We start from the raw sequence: 16,332 nt of genomic DNA, 5'->3' as shown, positions 1-16,332 counted from the left end.
AAAAAAAAAAGAAGACATTATTGCGGTGCAGCGAATTTTCGCATGGTGAAAGTTCGATTTTGTTACTTCTTTTGCGAAAAGTAATGGGCGACGGGATGCTTCAGTTGCCGGATACTATTTTATTATTGCGATAGCAGCTCTATGAAGACTCCAGGCGCATTCCTGTCGTTGCCCTCATGTTCCGTATAAATAAAGGCCAAGGGCGATAACATCGTGACCGCGCGCCGCATGCTCTATGTCCGAGTGAAAGCGTGCGGGGGGGAAGGGGAGGTGGTGAGCCGACGATGGTGGCTGTGTCTTGTGTGCGCAAGGGAGAAAAGCGGGGAGGAAGCGCGCCGCCTTCCGTCGCACGCGATACATTTTGGGAGTGGAGGGAGGAGGGGGGGTGCTGTGATCTGTGAATCTGTGGTTGCGCAACCTGCTTATTTGCCTTAATTGACGCATTATATATAGTGGCTTTTTCTTAGGTACGTAGATTTATTGGAGGCTTATGCGTATATTTAAACATCTTGTTGCGAGGTTTTGTGTATATGCGCAGTTAACTTTGTTTCCAGTGACAATTTTTTGCCTTGTATCAAACTGTATCTTCACATTTGTATATTCCATCGTATCTTCGCATTTCTAATGTACGAAGGCGAGTCAAATGAAAGTGAGACAACCCGCCCGGCGCAATAATGGTTCGGTTCATTATTTTCGAGGCATGCGCGTAGCACATACGCATCTCATTTACAAGTGACATGCAGAGGTGAGGTTAAATGTTCTTTAATGCTCTCATACATGGGGTTTAACATGGTTGCATGACATTATCGACACTTCAAAAGTTGAACAGCTTGGTGTCGTGAGGTTTTTGACAAATGAAGATGTTTCCCAAAAAGAAATTATTCGCCGTATGGCTGCCGTATGCGTTGAACATTGCGTTTCATTGGCCACTAAGAAGCGTTGTAGCAAACTGTTCAAAGAAGCACATGAAAGTTACCAAGACGATCCACGGCCGGGCTAAAGCCACCGTGCAATCCCCCCCAACACAATCGAAAAGGCCGTGGTTGCTCAGTGGTTATGGTGTTCGGCTGCTGAGCACGCGGTCGCGGGATCGAATCCTGGTCAAGGCGGCTGCATTTCGATGGAGGCGAAATGCGAAAACACCCGTGTACTTAGATTTAAGTGCACGTCAAAGAACCCCAGATGAGGGTAACAACTTTTTGTCTGCAATTGTGACCGGGGATGACATGGTGCCGCTACTACTAGCCTGAAACACTACGGCAAATCTTACAGTGGAAACATTTGAATTCACCGCTCCCAAGGAAAACAAAGGCCGTCAGTTATGCCGGAAAAGCGTTGACTTCTTTTTAGATCGTTAGGGGCCACTATTGATCGAATTTTCTAAACCTGGAGAGACTCTAAATCGTTTCAGATATTGTGAAAGATCGGATCGGCTGCGTGTCACAATTAAGAACAAACGACGTGGAAAATTGCGCATTGGGGACATCTTCCTTCACGACATTGCCCGTTCCCACGTCGCTGATGTGGTTAATACAAAACTGGCAAAGTTCAAGTGGGAAGCGCTGCAACATCCCTCATGCCGCCCAAACCTGTTGCCTTGCGTCTTCCACATTTGGTAAAATTTGAAGAAACTGCTCAAGGGAACCAGATTCGTGTCGAAAGATGACGTGTAGTCATCTACAGATTTTTGAGGCAGCAATCCAAGGAGTTTTATGATACGGGAATTACGCGACTCGTTTGTAGAACAAGTGTCTAAATACTCATGGTGACTACTTTTAAATAAAGTACCCGGTTTGTCATATATTCGAATTGGCTCACTTTCATTTGACTCGCCCTCGTATATGTTGCAGAACTCCTGCTTTTTATATGTGCTCTCTGTTGCGACTTTAATTTCGGAGCAATTACTCGCAATGAACAACCGCTGACAGTCCTGCGCAATACATTCTTACAAAGGAAAGTGTCGTTGAGATTTTCCCCTGTTCGTTGCATATGTACAAAAATATTAACAAGGTTGTTGAATGACATATATATATATATATATATATATATATATATATATATATATATATATATATATATATATATATATATATATATATATATATATATATATATATATATATATATATATATATATATATATATATATATATATATATATATATTGATCCCTCGACTAATTTTATAAGGAGCAGGCCGAGCTGCAAAGTGAGCCCCCCCCCGAACGAAATTTCTGGCTACGCCACTGATCACAAGGAATGAAAAGAGGGCGAGTGAAAAAAAAATAGACGTGACAATGAAATGATGAATGACCAAATAACTGAAGTATATGAGGGCCAAGCCAGCATCGTGTAAAAATATGCGCAGACTCACGGGGCACATGCTCACGGAGATCGAACACAGGCCGTTGCGCGTAACGAAGGCGGACAAAGGAATGAAGTGTCAGGAAGAGAGCGTCTAGAGAAACCCGGTGCAGGTGCTCGCAACAGCATGAGCAGATTGCTTAACTCTCACGCGCTATAAATAGGACACCCTAAAGAATGCTGGCGAGCATGAATTGAAAAGGCTGTTGGTGCCAAGAAAAAAAAACGAAAGTTGGACCATGATCATCTGATGCAGGCACGCACTCTCACCGGGCCTTGCGGTGGATGAGTTTTGAAGATTTGTGGTTATTCATTTAAACATTTATGTAAACATTTATGTAAACATTTATTCCAGAGTGCAGCTGAGAGCTCGCAGAGTCTGCTGCTGCTTGTTAAATGTTATCACAGTTGCGTTTCTAGCCAATCAGGTCTTAGCGACCCTGTGAGCCCGCCAGAACTGGCAAGGCGGTGAATTTGGCAACGTGGCGAAATTTGTCAATGTCCGGAGCAGTCCTGAAACTAGATTTGCCACGAAACATGCGCATTCGATGTAAGTGAGGCATCGTTTGTACGTACACTACACGAATGCAGTATAACGCAGATACTGGAATGAAATGGCGATTATAGATTAAGATGTAGGATACTATAGTGGTTTGTTGGGTTTCAATCCACCACTGTTTCAGTAACAAAGCTTACTCGTGCAAATCTGGGTTTACGCATTCTAGGTGAACGAAAATGGTTGCCGTCTTGTTGAAAATATTGATTTCATTTTCCACCCACGTGACACATTGCTGACCATGTTCTTGCACGACCGCCATATAATATCGATCCATTGGGTTAGCAAGAAACGATCCTTCGTATTTTAAGCAGTGCCTGTAGTGTTGTACGTAGAACATATGACTAGCTCTCAGAACAGGCCAACTTGTCGGTTGCTAACGTCTGCTGGAAAATTAAACGTCTATGGGCTCATCGCATGAGGCACTCGCTCGCTTGTGGGGAGGAATAATTTGTGATGATGCATTTGTCAACTTGGTCAGTTTACAGATTTCCACTGTCCTCGATTACACAAACCTTTCTCGTTCCGTTGAATAAGAGGCGGCCCCTATTTATTACGACGACAATTCTCTTCGGATACAGAGATTACGAGTGTACAGACAAATGTGGCCACTGAAACTTGTGCCCAGTAGAAAGAACAAAACTTTGGTATTTATATAGTTTGTTGTATCTTCAATTGGTCACTTTCCTTTCACCGTCTAGACTAACATTTTTTTTACAGGTACACAGTTCTTCCCTTCGTAAATCAATATTTTGTAGTGATAGTGATATTTTTGTGTACCTCACTCAGTTTTATGACTCGAAGGTTTTTGAGGCGCTTAAACTTGTACATCATAAATCCAATTGGTTTGGGTGCCTGGTTAAGAAGGCTGATTTCTAAATGAAACGCCAGATTAACTGATGAATGTGTCTCTAGGTGGTCTGGTTATTTCAATAGCTTTGATTACAGCCGCTAGATTCTGGAAACAAACGATGCTGCGAGGTTTTACTGCATCGTGTGTAAAATGTCGACCGAATTTGTTGACCGACTAGGAATAGAAAGCGGCATGCCTCATAATCAATTATGGGGTTTTACTTGTCAAAACCACATACTAACCTTACGTAAAAGATACGAGAAGTCAATATGACGTCGTCAGCGGAAAAAAATGATGGCTCAATGCACAACAGAAATGTCATTGAAGTCTGGTTATGCTGGTTCAGTGAGTGTTGAAATGTCATGTAATACGACGTTTTTCGTAAGGGAACTATTTTCGTAAGGGATGGACGAGCAAAGACTCCGTTGTGCTGGTGCAGGACGCCGTCGTTATGCGACGTAAGCAGCTGCATTGATTGAGCGCGTGTCTGACCAGAAGCAAAACTTGTAGTTTAACCGCTCTCGCATTGGTAAATCAAACATTGCCCTATCACCCAAAATAGGCGGGGGGTGGAGGTGGGGGTGCTATTTTGGGTTCTGGGCTTGAATTAGGAAGGAACCAGCGCCAACTAAGACGTTCACGAGAGTGAGAACTACACAGGACAGTGAGGACAGTCCTGTGTCGTTCTCCCTCTCGTGCTCCTCTTAGTTGGCGCTGTTCCTTCGTAATTCATGTATGCACCATTTAGCCCAAATTAATGTTGTCCTGAAGCCAGTCTGGACATTTAACCAATGCTTGATTTACCGAAGAGCATTTTTTGTTTGTCGAAGCCGAATACGTGGTCCGTAATGGCAGCCCTGATCGAAGAGCAACAACGGGACAACTTGTCACGAAGCACGTGCACCGGGTTTCAGAAGAACGCTCTACACCTTCCTTTTTTTCACACCTTGTGCCCGCTGACGGGCGCAACGGCCCCGCCCAAAGATCCTTACGCCGCGGCCTAGCTCCAGCAGACCACGCACGGCAAGCATGGTCGCGACGTCCGGTATGATTGCCACCAGGCCTTCCGGCTGGGGTCGCTCGGCGAGACCCGCGGCGATCCGCCGGGCGTCCCGACGACACTTTGCCGTGCCCACGTGGCGCTCAAGGTTCGACGACGACGGCGTGGCGTAGCCGCATAGACCACACCCGTATGTCTTCTCTCGGGTGTGGACGAGCATGTGCCTGCAGAAACGACGGACAGAGGGAGACGTCGGCAAACGAACATCAGAGTCAGGTTCGCTCGCCGTTTGCAAGAGCATATCTCGTCGTACCAACAAGCTCGGCTAACCACCACTTTCAAGTATAACTACCGGATTTGTACTCTGGTCTCGCAGAAAAACATACATGTAACGTTTTACAGGTCTTGCCTTTTCCTTACGGAGATCATGTACAAGTTTAGAAATCGCTCAAAAGCTATCCGAACGACACTTCTGCGATTAGTCGATCTTTAGAAATTTCTGACAAGTTGGACGTTGACTAATTAGCTTATCAAAACTTCAGCCAGTACTGACGCATACTTTTCTCAAACTACAGCAATTTCCACCACAATATCTGGTTCTGTGGTCTCGTTTATTTAAAGCCTGCACATTTTACTCGATGTCAAACTTTGCATGGAGCCGAGACGACAGACAGAAAACGCTGTTATAAAGCCTCGATAGTTGACGCTTCAAGCACGAATAGATGCACTGGTATGGGGGACACTGCATGCATGGATGCATGCCTGAATTGCATGGCAGCCAACTGTGTGTAATGGCGGCAACAAAATTGCCTTAGATAATGCGTTTGCATTTAACAGAACTCTGCACGGGTTCAATATTGAGGGCATCGATGCGTTGCAAGGTACGCCTATATTGAATGCGTGAATGAGCTTGTACTGGCACCGATGCACAGTATTTGTCCTGTCAAAAGTGCTGGTGTGATAGCATTGCAGTGATCTTTACTGATGTCGCGTTGAGAGTGTAGTAGCAGGCGAGAAGCGCCGGAGCGGCACATACATAGGCACATGACAAAAGTGGCAATCATTGCACGACTGGCTGGCTGGGTTGCGTAATGCTCTGCACTACACTACTCTGCGTAAAGGCGATTCCAAAGAAGCAATGTCGATGGATAAAATCGAACGATAATAAAACAATGCCAACGCAATACAGTAACTCAAGTGTGGCATGTGAACCTGCGAGCTTTAACCAATTTTTTTTTTGGTAACATTGCAATCAAGAATATTGTGCGCGCCAAAAGAATATAGACGCAACATTCGTTTTAGATGCCTTGGAGCATGCGACCTACTCTGAGCATACAAGAGAAAGAACAAGTTTTCAGCGCTAGTAATTTTTTGTATGTACGATATGTATGCGTCACTTTCTAGTGGTTACTCTAGCGAAAGTAAATGTAGGACGCACTCGTACACTATGAGTTCGCACGCTTTCCCTCGGTTATCTTGCGGCGACTGTTTCAAATTAGTCAAACAGAAGAATCGATTCAAAATTCTACATCCTATTCATCAAGATTCACAGTAGCGGCGGAATGCCTAAATTTAATTTTACTGGTTTCAGTAGACGTTCTTGCTAGAAACTGGCCAGCACCAGTTGCGAGAAAATAACAGTCAGCTGGAGCAGCAATACGTTTAATTGCAGCTTTTCATTTTCCTGGACTGTGGAAAGATTGAAACCTGGGACCAACGCCTTGCCGAGGCGGTCGCTGTGCCATCTGTGCTAGCCAGGGAGCTTTCAGATCACACAGAGGTTGAAATAATCAACTCGAAGCAGTGGGATACTGAATATGGCAAATCACTTCTGCGGAAGCCCGCAGAGTGGACGAAAGCGCATGACTGAAAGTATCTGCTAACGAGGAGGATTAGCAGATCCTTTCCTCCACGATGCATGCTTACGAAATACTGGTTTGCCATGTCCAGCGTCCCAGTATCTCGAGTTGTCGATTAATTAGCCCTCGATCAGCGATCTCCTGGTGAGCTCAGACGGTAGAGCGACTGCCCCGGTAAGGAGTTGGTTCTGCGTTCGCATCCCGGAAACACTGCAGGACGAATTTTTAAAGGGAAAGCTTTACTGGCCGCGAACTTGCGAATTGGAGGACGCACATGACGTCACACCGCGTTCCTCGTCACACCGCGTTCGCCTCCGCTCGCTTCGCTAGCTGCGTCGCATGCCTGATAACATGTCGGAGCATTGAGAAGGGGAGCTCGCGTGCGCCGTAACCACAGTTGAGGCGGCAGTATGGACGGCGACAATTCTGATAAGCAGGAGGAGGCCTGGAATCGACATCGGAACGAGATGAAGAGGAAACGAATCGCCCAGGACACAGACGAACAGCGCGCCGAACGACTGGCTAAACGCCGCAACATAGCTAGACGACCAGACTAAGGAGGACTTCGAATCAAGAATAACGAAGGCTAACCCTGCTATGCCTTAGCTTTCGCTACGCATATCCTGGCATAGCCGAGCTAAGCCACTGCCAATTTTATACATCTGCGAAGTTTTTTTTTTTTTCTGAGAAGCACATATGGGCTTCTTTCGTAGCTTCGTGCTACAGTCAAGTGGATGACAGTTTCTCTCTTTTCATAGAAATAATCTGTTTATAATCATACTGGCGATTATCGCGTAATTTCTGGTGTCCGGTGCTACCATGAAGCTTGGCAAGTAGGAATAATTAGATAATTGGGGTGCTCACCGCTCGAGGTGCGACTGCCTGGGGAAGAGGCGTCCACATAGTCGGCACAGGTGTCCGTCGCCATGCTCGATTTCGCGGTGACGAGTGTACCGGTGAAGCGTCAAGAACGACTCGCCACAGCAATCCTTCGGTTTTCTCGCTGGCCTGCCCGGGAGAGGGTGTTTCAAGCAGGCGTGGAAGTTGTACCTGTGCCGCTTCATGTTGAATACCCTGGGGCTGCTGTAGTCGCAGTCTTCAATGTTACACGGCGAAGACGGCGTCCACTGGTCGTCGTGGCTAGAAAGGGATTGAGGGCACACGAAAAGATAAATACAACACAACAAAAAAGCCGCGAGTAGGACCGGGCGTCCGTGGGGAGAGTGGCGAAGTGAAGAGACGCCATGCGATCGCCTCCCGAGCAGAGTGGTTCAAAGGCTTGAAATACGAGAACAAAGCCAGAACACTCCTATCTATGCACGAAGCTTAGGGGAGAGAGAGCAAACTTTATAGAAAAGAGCGCACGAGCAGAGGTAGCTCTTCCACGAAGCTTAGAACTTGCGGCCACTTGCAAGGGATGTGCTGAGCAAACAACTCTTAGGGGCCACAGAACACTTATTAAGGGACACTGAAAACGATGCGCTACATTGAAGAGCCGAGTTGAAGTATTCTTTCAGGAAGGAATTCATATACTTGGCAAAAGAAATTTTATGGAAATTAGGATTTATGTTTACTATAAATTTCCCAAGCGAAACCGCCGCCCTTGTGGTAGCATGAGGCCACGGATTCCACAATGCATTTTCTGAACTACGAGCTGTTTTGTTCAAAAGAAGCTCAGGCTTCGCTAAGCCATATTGAGTTACTCGATAATGCAATGTTATCCTCGTTTATCCATGAATTAATGCAGAGGATACGCTGTTGAAATTAATGACGCTGCGAGGAGCTAGTGTGAAAAATTCATGGTTACTTTTTTTTTTTTTTTTAGAAATAAAGTTACGGTCTCTGACCAAGTCAAGAGAGTTAGTCGACATCTCGGAACTCTTAGGGCTTCCTTTTTTCTCAATGAAACAGACCTACAATGAAACAGTGACCCGACCAGACGAGCTTTCCTCGAGTTCATGACTACGTACTCCTTTTTTGCGTAAAAAGGCACCGCTCACGGCAATACTGACATTTCGTGCGTCGCACAATGATAATTTAGTCATCTAGTTTAACCTAATAACCCTGCTCAGCGTTTTAAAGAAATAGTCTGTACACCTTATAAAGCTTTTAAAGAAACTACATGTTTCTAAACGTCGACTAATGCAATGAAGGATAAATCTTACAAGGCGCGATTTCCGGGCGAACGTGAAACATTGAGCATATAGTTTCATTTGTGCTGCGACCTGCACTTCGATTTCATCAAACTGATAATCGTTAAGTATGGTGGTTAGCCTGTTGAAACTCCTTCAGGTGGAGAAAGGGTGGGTGGCGATGCGCACTTTAGAAACGTTTGCCTACAACGTCGTTGAGACGGCCGAACAATCGGATATTTTGCATAGCCTACTGGCTAATTATTTGAAGTGCCCAACTTATCAAAAAAAGAAATCATGGAATGTTCTCAGAACTTTGCTAGTGACCACCCCGAGCGATCAGGGTATTTGCCAAAACGCGGAGAGTAACATTAGAAATTAATAACGTTGCGCGGTGTTCCAGGGATACGTAAAACCTCCTATGTCCTTCCTTGCATATGTTAAGGTCACTTAGCATTACAAAGGCCCTTACGTCCATTATTTCAAAGCTCTATTCTAACTGCCGAGGCACTGACCTCTGCTCGAAGAAGTTTCGATTCATCCCCGTTTAAAACTGACAATCTGCTTTTATGGAAGCAGAGGGCATGCATCTAGTGTGGGAGCATATGCAGTAAGCACCGCGGAGTGTCCTGCAGCGCCTGTCCTAGACCGCAGAGGCAACACCAACCGCAGGCCATAGCCTCGGAGAACGGGTGGTGCGCACACCAGTATCTCCGAGGCCATAGGCACCGAGTGACGAAGAAGAGGACCAATGGACGAGGTGAACAATCTAGAGCAAAGCACCTATCATAATTGAGTGGTGGAGTGCTCAGGAATAACGTTTATGACAAGGGGTGTTTTCTTTCTTTTTTAATGTTCACACAAAGCGGGAGGAAAAGGAAGAAGATTCGAGCCGCTAACATCACTCACCTTTCCAGTTGGTTGCAAGGACAGGGCACTTGCTCATACGACATGGTGTTGCGCAGCGTGAACGGGCAACTTCTGAAAACAGTAAGAGGGGGAGGCGGAGGCAGGAAATGAAGCTTAAGTGGCATCGTAAGTGGCATGCTTCCTGAAGCGCGTGGTTCGAAATTCAAATGTTGCAGAACCGTTGTGTTGTGCGTGCAATGCGAAGTGAACAAATAAAAAAAATGAGACGAGTGAGGGAAACTCTTTTAAAGGATTCTGAAGAAAAGAAAAAGGAAGGAAAGGCGGAGGTCAACCAGTGTAAGTACCCTGGTCTGGGGAAAAGGGGTAAAAGGGATTAAAAGAAGCTAATAAAAATACAAAGTGACAAAGAGTTTCACAATAACGCGATGCTACGCGGAACAACTTTCTAACTCGGTCGCACAATTCACAAGCCCTTAGGACTTGAGCAGAACACTTAAGGCATAGAGTGCCGAAACCCGTCTGGACCAGTGCCCTGGAACATTTTCCGCTGTCGATTAAAGGGCGATCGCCCACTTTTTTGAGCATGGTCGCGAGCAGTTTTCTCGCCAGATTCTAACGGGGACAATAACAGAGGAGGTGCTTGATCGTCTCCTCGCAGTCACATACAGTTGCCGCAAGCAGGGCTGTCGGCCATTCCAATGCGGAAGCAATAGGCGCTTGTGAATGCCACGCCGAACCACAGGCGGTACAGAGGTACTGCTTCTGCTCGTGGTATCCCTGGCGGAAGAACATGCTTTGACTGACGATATGCGTAGGAGACTACTCCAGATGACAGGGAAGGACATGAAATTAACTATGCGTGCATATATTACACAACACACAAGCACACTGCGTGCTCTTGTGTCTGCCCAAGGCCAGCGTCTTTGAGAAAGCACGAGAGCGCATTCGTGTAGTGCAAAACACTGCCAGTGCTAATTTAAGGTTCAAGTGCACCGTGCAACCCTAAGGAGCTGCATAGTGCGTAGAGACGCGCGAAGCATGAGTTAGTCGTCACTCACATTGAACTCACTGCGCTGCGGGGAACGCGTCAATTGCAGTGCGTGCAAGAGTTTTGCATGAGCGACGTTTAACCGAATGTGGTGTGAACACGTGAGCTCAAGTCTTGCAAGAGAACTTGGCACGAGGTCGCATTTCATTTAGAGGCGCGAGGCATGCATGTCACTATAGTACGCACACATTTAACGACAGCCCGTGTCGCTATTGAACAGTGCTAAAGTTAACTTTATTGGCACGCCAAGCAAGTACGCAGCCGAACGTGTGTCAGCAAAAGGATTTTGAGGACCGATTAACGAGTGGCGTTGTCCATCATGGCGAGACAGAAGCTGCCACAACTGGCGTGCACTTGGAACAGAAAAATGGCTTCAGGTCAACCACGCCACCTATATTGTATTGAAAAACGGCAGAAAAGGAAAACATACCACGCTACAAGGCAGGAACAGCCGAGTTGTGACGTGTGCGAGGGTGGGCTCACTGCGTTCTAATCCAGATGACCACGGAATGGACGAGTGGATGCCGTCCTGAATGCAGAAAAAAAGACACGGACGTGTCGTCGGGAAGAACAAAATGAATGCGCATTCAAGAAGACGGTTTGTGTCCATGACATCACTGTTTGGGGACGTCGGGCACAGACTAGCAGCCATGACGCTCGTTTTTGTTTTCCAGAAGGAGAAGATATTCCAAAAAAATGCGAAAATTTCGGCCAGCACACGCTATCCAACTTTTCATTTGGACATGAGCGCCATGACGTTGTACGTTACTCACTACATTAAAAATGGAAATGTCGTTTAACTACTACCGACTCGGAAGTACGCTCACAAGACGAAAAAAGAAAACTCAGTCATGTACATTCAGAGTAGTCGTGGTACTGGTATTCTGGAAAACGAACAGAGCATACGAACCATATATGAAACGTAACGTGCACCTCATAAACACGGCGCCTTGTTTAACTGAACTAGCAACGATTCCAATTAGACATAGCTCGGTAAACCAACCGATAACTTAACTGCGCCTTCACATAAGCCCCAATCTGTCGATAACGAGGGACTGGAGCGGGAACTGTTGAAGGAAATACATTGGGGGAGATAGTGGATGTCGCACAGGAATAAAAGACGGTCAGACACGTCATCATCGACGCCAAGCCATCACTTCAGCAGAATTATGAGCTCGCTCGGTATATATTACCCGCTGTTGTGCTTCAGGATGGCGAAAAGTTTGTGTGACGCTCCCAATAACGAAGACTACAAAATACCAGTTGAACCCATTGAGCTATGGGACTCGCTTCGGCTCACATTACTTTATACGGGGCGATGATGTTTAAGTTCTCCGGAAACGTTAAAAACCGTCTGTCGCAGATCGAATAATCCAACTCAAGGACAAGAATTGCGCTAAGAGACGGACATTACTAGGACCAGAAAACGAAAATATTCAGCTAAGTAACAAAATTGCACTAATTTAGCTTCTTAATTACGGAACACATTGCAATTTACGAATTGTGGCAGGTGAGTTTGCAAGACTCCTTCACTTGAACTGAATGTCCTGACTGACATGAGTTTCCAGATTATAGTTGCCAGAGTGTGGGACGAATCTAAGGGCGTTACAGTTACATTTGTGCTGCAGTGCATAAAAGAGTGTCTTGTTAAAAAAAGTGGAACATATTTCCAAACTGGTGTAATGCTGGAAATTCATTCCAAATGTCCTGCAAGCTCACAGGCTGAAATTTCGAACCTCAGTATGTGTCGTTAAGTAATTATGTTAATGAATTTTTGTTAATTCGTTCAATATGCGTTTAGATTGCTCGTACATGTAATGTACTCCTCTGAGTAATCCAGCTCAAGGACTATAATTATATTACTTGCAACAGGCGATAATCGTATATAATAAATGAATAACAATAAATAAATAATAAAGATATTTTGCCACCGTATGTTAATTTACGCTTCGGCTAATTAGACCAAATATCATGGTTCCGCGAGGATTGAATTAACTGTTGGAGTGTCCGTGGTACTAGCCATCATCACGATACTCGCTGAACCGCCATACATGAAGCTCCCACAGATGTTAACACCAAAGTTCCCTATAGTAGGACGGCGAATTTTTTCCTGCAGAGGCGCCGTCAGCACGCATTTCATTCGGCAAACAGAACGATATGCTAACGACAATTGCAGGAGTTTGGAAAACACTGTTGCAGATGGTGGGTGCGGTCGGGCGAATTCCGTAGACCGACCTAAAGAACAGCGCCAGCTTCGAGGCCGTGATTAAAGCGTTTACAATCTCAGAGGCCTGACACGTTCTTCACATTGTGCAAGTAAGCTTTAAGCAGGATTGACATCTACACAATGGTACCGAAAATTAAATCCGAAAGTGGCTGAGCTGTCGCCCTTGCAGTGGACAATATTCGTGCACAATTTTACCATTCGTAATCAAGCTGTAGCGTGATACAAATTATTTGTACATGAATCTCGATTTTTCCGTCTGAGGCTGCAACAGCAGATTAATTTTGATAAACTTGATGTAGCGCTGGCCACTTATACGGAGTCGCATGCGAACGTGCTCCTATAGTGCGAGTGTCCACCACCAATCGATGAGTTGGTCTCATAATGGGTCCAGCACACTGTGGTGATTGGCTGCCTCTTCTAGCGCAGTTAAAGTCTACCGAACGATGAGATACTTGAAGACCACGTAAACCTAATTTTCACTGCGAAAACGGATCGAGCTGCCATGGTCGAGCTTCTGCAGCGCAGACAGACGGCCCTTTAAGTGCTGCAGACGGCTCGATTCAGCATGTAGCTTAACCATGGTGGGGATGACATGCAACAACAGACGTGCGACACGTTTCGATCACTGAAAAACTCCGCTGGGCAAGTGGAGGTGAAACAATAAAAGGGCCATCACAGTATTTCGTCGCAGCCTTATGGTTAATGTGCGGTTTCGTGCTTATAGATGTGTTTTTGTGCAGTTCATGCGAAGAAGGGCGGACGCTATGCAAGGCCGTAGTGCTGTGTCCCTTTGCACGAGCTCTACATTGAGCAAAGTTCTGCATTTGATTTATCGTACGACGAACAATTTCTGGCTGGTAGCGCAGCACTGTATGGGTCGCCCACACTTGGCCCTTCCGCGATGCAAGTCACACAAAACCAAGAAACTCATGCTTCCGTGCAAGATCATGCTGCTTAGCCAAGACTGGAAGTTTTGGTATGACGGTACATGTTTAGGACGGGTGCAGAGCAAGCCGTATACGAGAAGTGCACGCACACCATGTAGGCGCGGACTTATACAGCAACCGACGCTCCGCGAACACTCGTAAGGCGTTTGGGTGCGCATGCGGTTTTACGCGCTGTATACTCGCCGTGCATGATGTCGGTAATGTTTCGAGCTTTCAAGTTACAAGTGAAACTTTCATGTGGTACGAATAGAAAAAAAAAACTTACCGTGTATTTAGTGAGAGTGCGAAGTAACGTCGAGATCCTGGATGCAGCAAGGGAGACCTGCTCTTGGCGGCCAACTCTGCGGGTGGAACCTCCTGCTCGTGAAGCCTTCCTCGGGGTGCTGGACACGAAGCTGTCGAGAGAAATGTGCGGACTGCTCGCTTGGCCACCGCGCTCGCGTCTTTTCTTGGGTTCCGATGGTCCCAGCCCCCATTTTTGAAGGCGAATGGCGAGCGACGCAGAGTTGACAACATTGTTCCGAGGGGCGATTGCGAAGTGATAGTGCCTGCAAGTACCAGTCGGACCAGCGATATCACTGTCAACCCGAATTCCCTTTACTAGGGAGATTTCGCACTCTTTTAAAAGAATGCCTTTATTTTTTTGCGAGATGCTTGCAGTGCAGCTGCAGACTAACAAAAGAGCACTTATCTGAAGATACGCAGAGCGTCTTGTATTGAAATGAAACGTATGACTAAGATATAGCGACAGGAGATGAAGGAGATTGGGCTAGGCAGACTAACGTTAACTCTGCTTCCTATTGAGTGATGGCAAAGAGCTGCCGTTACTGTTCCTAGTGGTTCAGGCACCAACAAGTTACCCTGAAACAAATACAAACAAGAGGCACAAGCGCGAAAAAAATCGAGAAGTCAAAATAAAGTATTCTAGCAGTTATATTGATAAATAGCTGCACCGTGCATCAATGTAGAAAAACAAATGACATGAATGACGTTGCCCTATGCCTATACGCGTGCTGAGCTGCCCTCGTAAAAGGGACTAGCGCGTGCCGTATAAAGACCATGTTAAGCGGCCGGTAAATGTAAATCATTCCAAGTAGCTTGCGCGAACATGCGCGGCTCGCGAAATTAATGCCAACTAAAAGCAAATTTATTGAAAATCAATCTGTTAACAGGCGCATTACAGCCAATTTTGAGCCCTAAAATGTGTTCTTTTAAGTTAATTACCGATCCTGTAAAGAACTTTAGAGTTTCACGTAATTGCTGGTAAAATTCGCCGAACGTTTTTCTAGCGTGAACACTGCCACTGCGAAAGGTCTTGCTAACCTCCATAGCATTGCATGCGGTGAATAAAAGTGATATAGAAGTCATGGTCAGGGAGCGTAACATGTACTAACAATGTGTACCCAAGGTCTTGGTATACTGCGAGGCTTGGGGAATAGTGACTCGACAAACGAAGTTTCTTCTTGTGAGCATAAAGCTAGAGAAGCACCACTCCCAGGTAAACGAATGGCGGACGCGGAGAATGACACGTGGTTGGTGCTTAGATTATTTAACGGTTATCCGATTCAATCGAGTGACTCTGCACCTCCTGCACCTAGGCCTTCGATTCACCCAGGTACAGCGGTGCACCATGCAGCCCCGTGCCCGATTGCACCGGGTGCAAGGCAAGGTGTCCGCCGCGGGGCAGTGCACCCTCGAAACTTGCATCGAGTGGGTGCAGTCCGGCGCACCACAACTGGCACCACCTGCACCTCTTCGTTCATGGTGATGTGTACCGTCTCCAAATCGAACGAAGCTATATACAGGCGTCTCAAGGGAGGCGGGAAAACACCATAAGTGTTATAAATGCATTACGCATCTCGTTTTATGTTATCTGCAGAAAAGGAGGGGTCACCGGGATGAAATGGAGCCGAGTTGACGCTGCAAGGTTAATGCACGAAGAAAAGAATTAAGCTTAAGGCAGTGAATTAATGAAAGTAGGTAATGGCTTTTTAGGTGGTCAGAAATTTCACTTGGAGCTATCTGCGTTGTACCACTCTTGCAACCTCTCGCGAGTTCGTTCAAATATGAACGAGCTCGCCCGTATCGGGGTGTTTCCTCAAGTTTGTGTACTTTGGATGCATTGAAATGCCATAGAAAATTAAAAAATAAGGAGGTCAAGCACAACTGATTTCGTGACTGGATGCCGTAAATTAAACGTAAATATAGAGATAATATATTCACAGGACGAACCAAATTGATTCATTCCGGGGATCGGGATGAATGCGACTCTGCAGGATTTCTCGTCGTGAGCATGTATGCAGTGTGGCACTGAGAGCACGTGGGCCAAGTCACGCCATTGTCTGAAATTGTCTTCCAGATTCTGTACAGTTCTGAGCGATTGAAACGAGGTAGTCTAAGGTCATGGTCGCCGGCACTTACTTGCGCCCCGGCTCGCCGGTGAAGACATGTGCCGAGTTGATGCATTGTGGTACACG

General features: G+C 46.1%; 1 protein-coding gene across 2 annotated transcripts in view; it reads right to left on the bottom strand.

The window, feature by feature from the left end:
• Positions 1 to 2,182: 2,182 nt before the first annotated feature.
• LOC135902516 (zinc finger protein GLI4-like) overlaps positions 2,183 to 16,332 on the bottom strand; it is a 41,865-nt gene continuing 27,715 nt past the window's right edge. For both annotated transcript variants that reach the window (XM_065432631.2, XM_065432630.2), the window contains exons 2-6: positions 14,121 to 14,403; positions 11,112 to 11,210; positions 9,673 to 9,744; positions 7,496 to 7,771; positions 2,183 to 4,996 (exon numbers count right to left, since the gene is read on the bottom strand). In XM_065432631.2, coding sequence (XP_065288703.1) covers positions 4,696 to 4,996; positions 7,496 to 7,771; positions 9,673 to 9,716 — 621 coding nt within the window. In that variant the 5' untranslated portion in view covers positions 9,717 to 9,744; positions 11,112 to 11,210; positions 14,121 to 14,403 and the 3' untranslated portion in view covers positions 2,183 to 4,695. The remainder of the gene's footprint in view (positions 4,997 to 7,495; positions 7,772 to 9,672; positions 9,745 to 11,111; positions 11,211 to 14,120; positions 14,404 to 16,332) is intronic.

Source organism: Dermacentor albipictus, chromosome 3 (genome assembly GCF_038994185.2).
Source record: "Dermacentor albipictus isolate Rhodes 1998 colony chromosome 3, USDA_Dalb.pri_finalv2, whole genome shotgun sequence".
Lineage (NCBI taxonomy): Eukaryota > Metazoa > Arthropoda > Arachnida > Ixodida > Ixodidae > Dermacentor > Dermacentor albipictus.
This window is presented reverse-complemented; position numbering and strand designations above follow the sequence as displayed.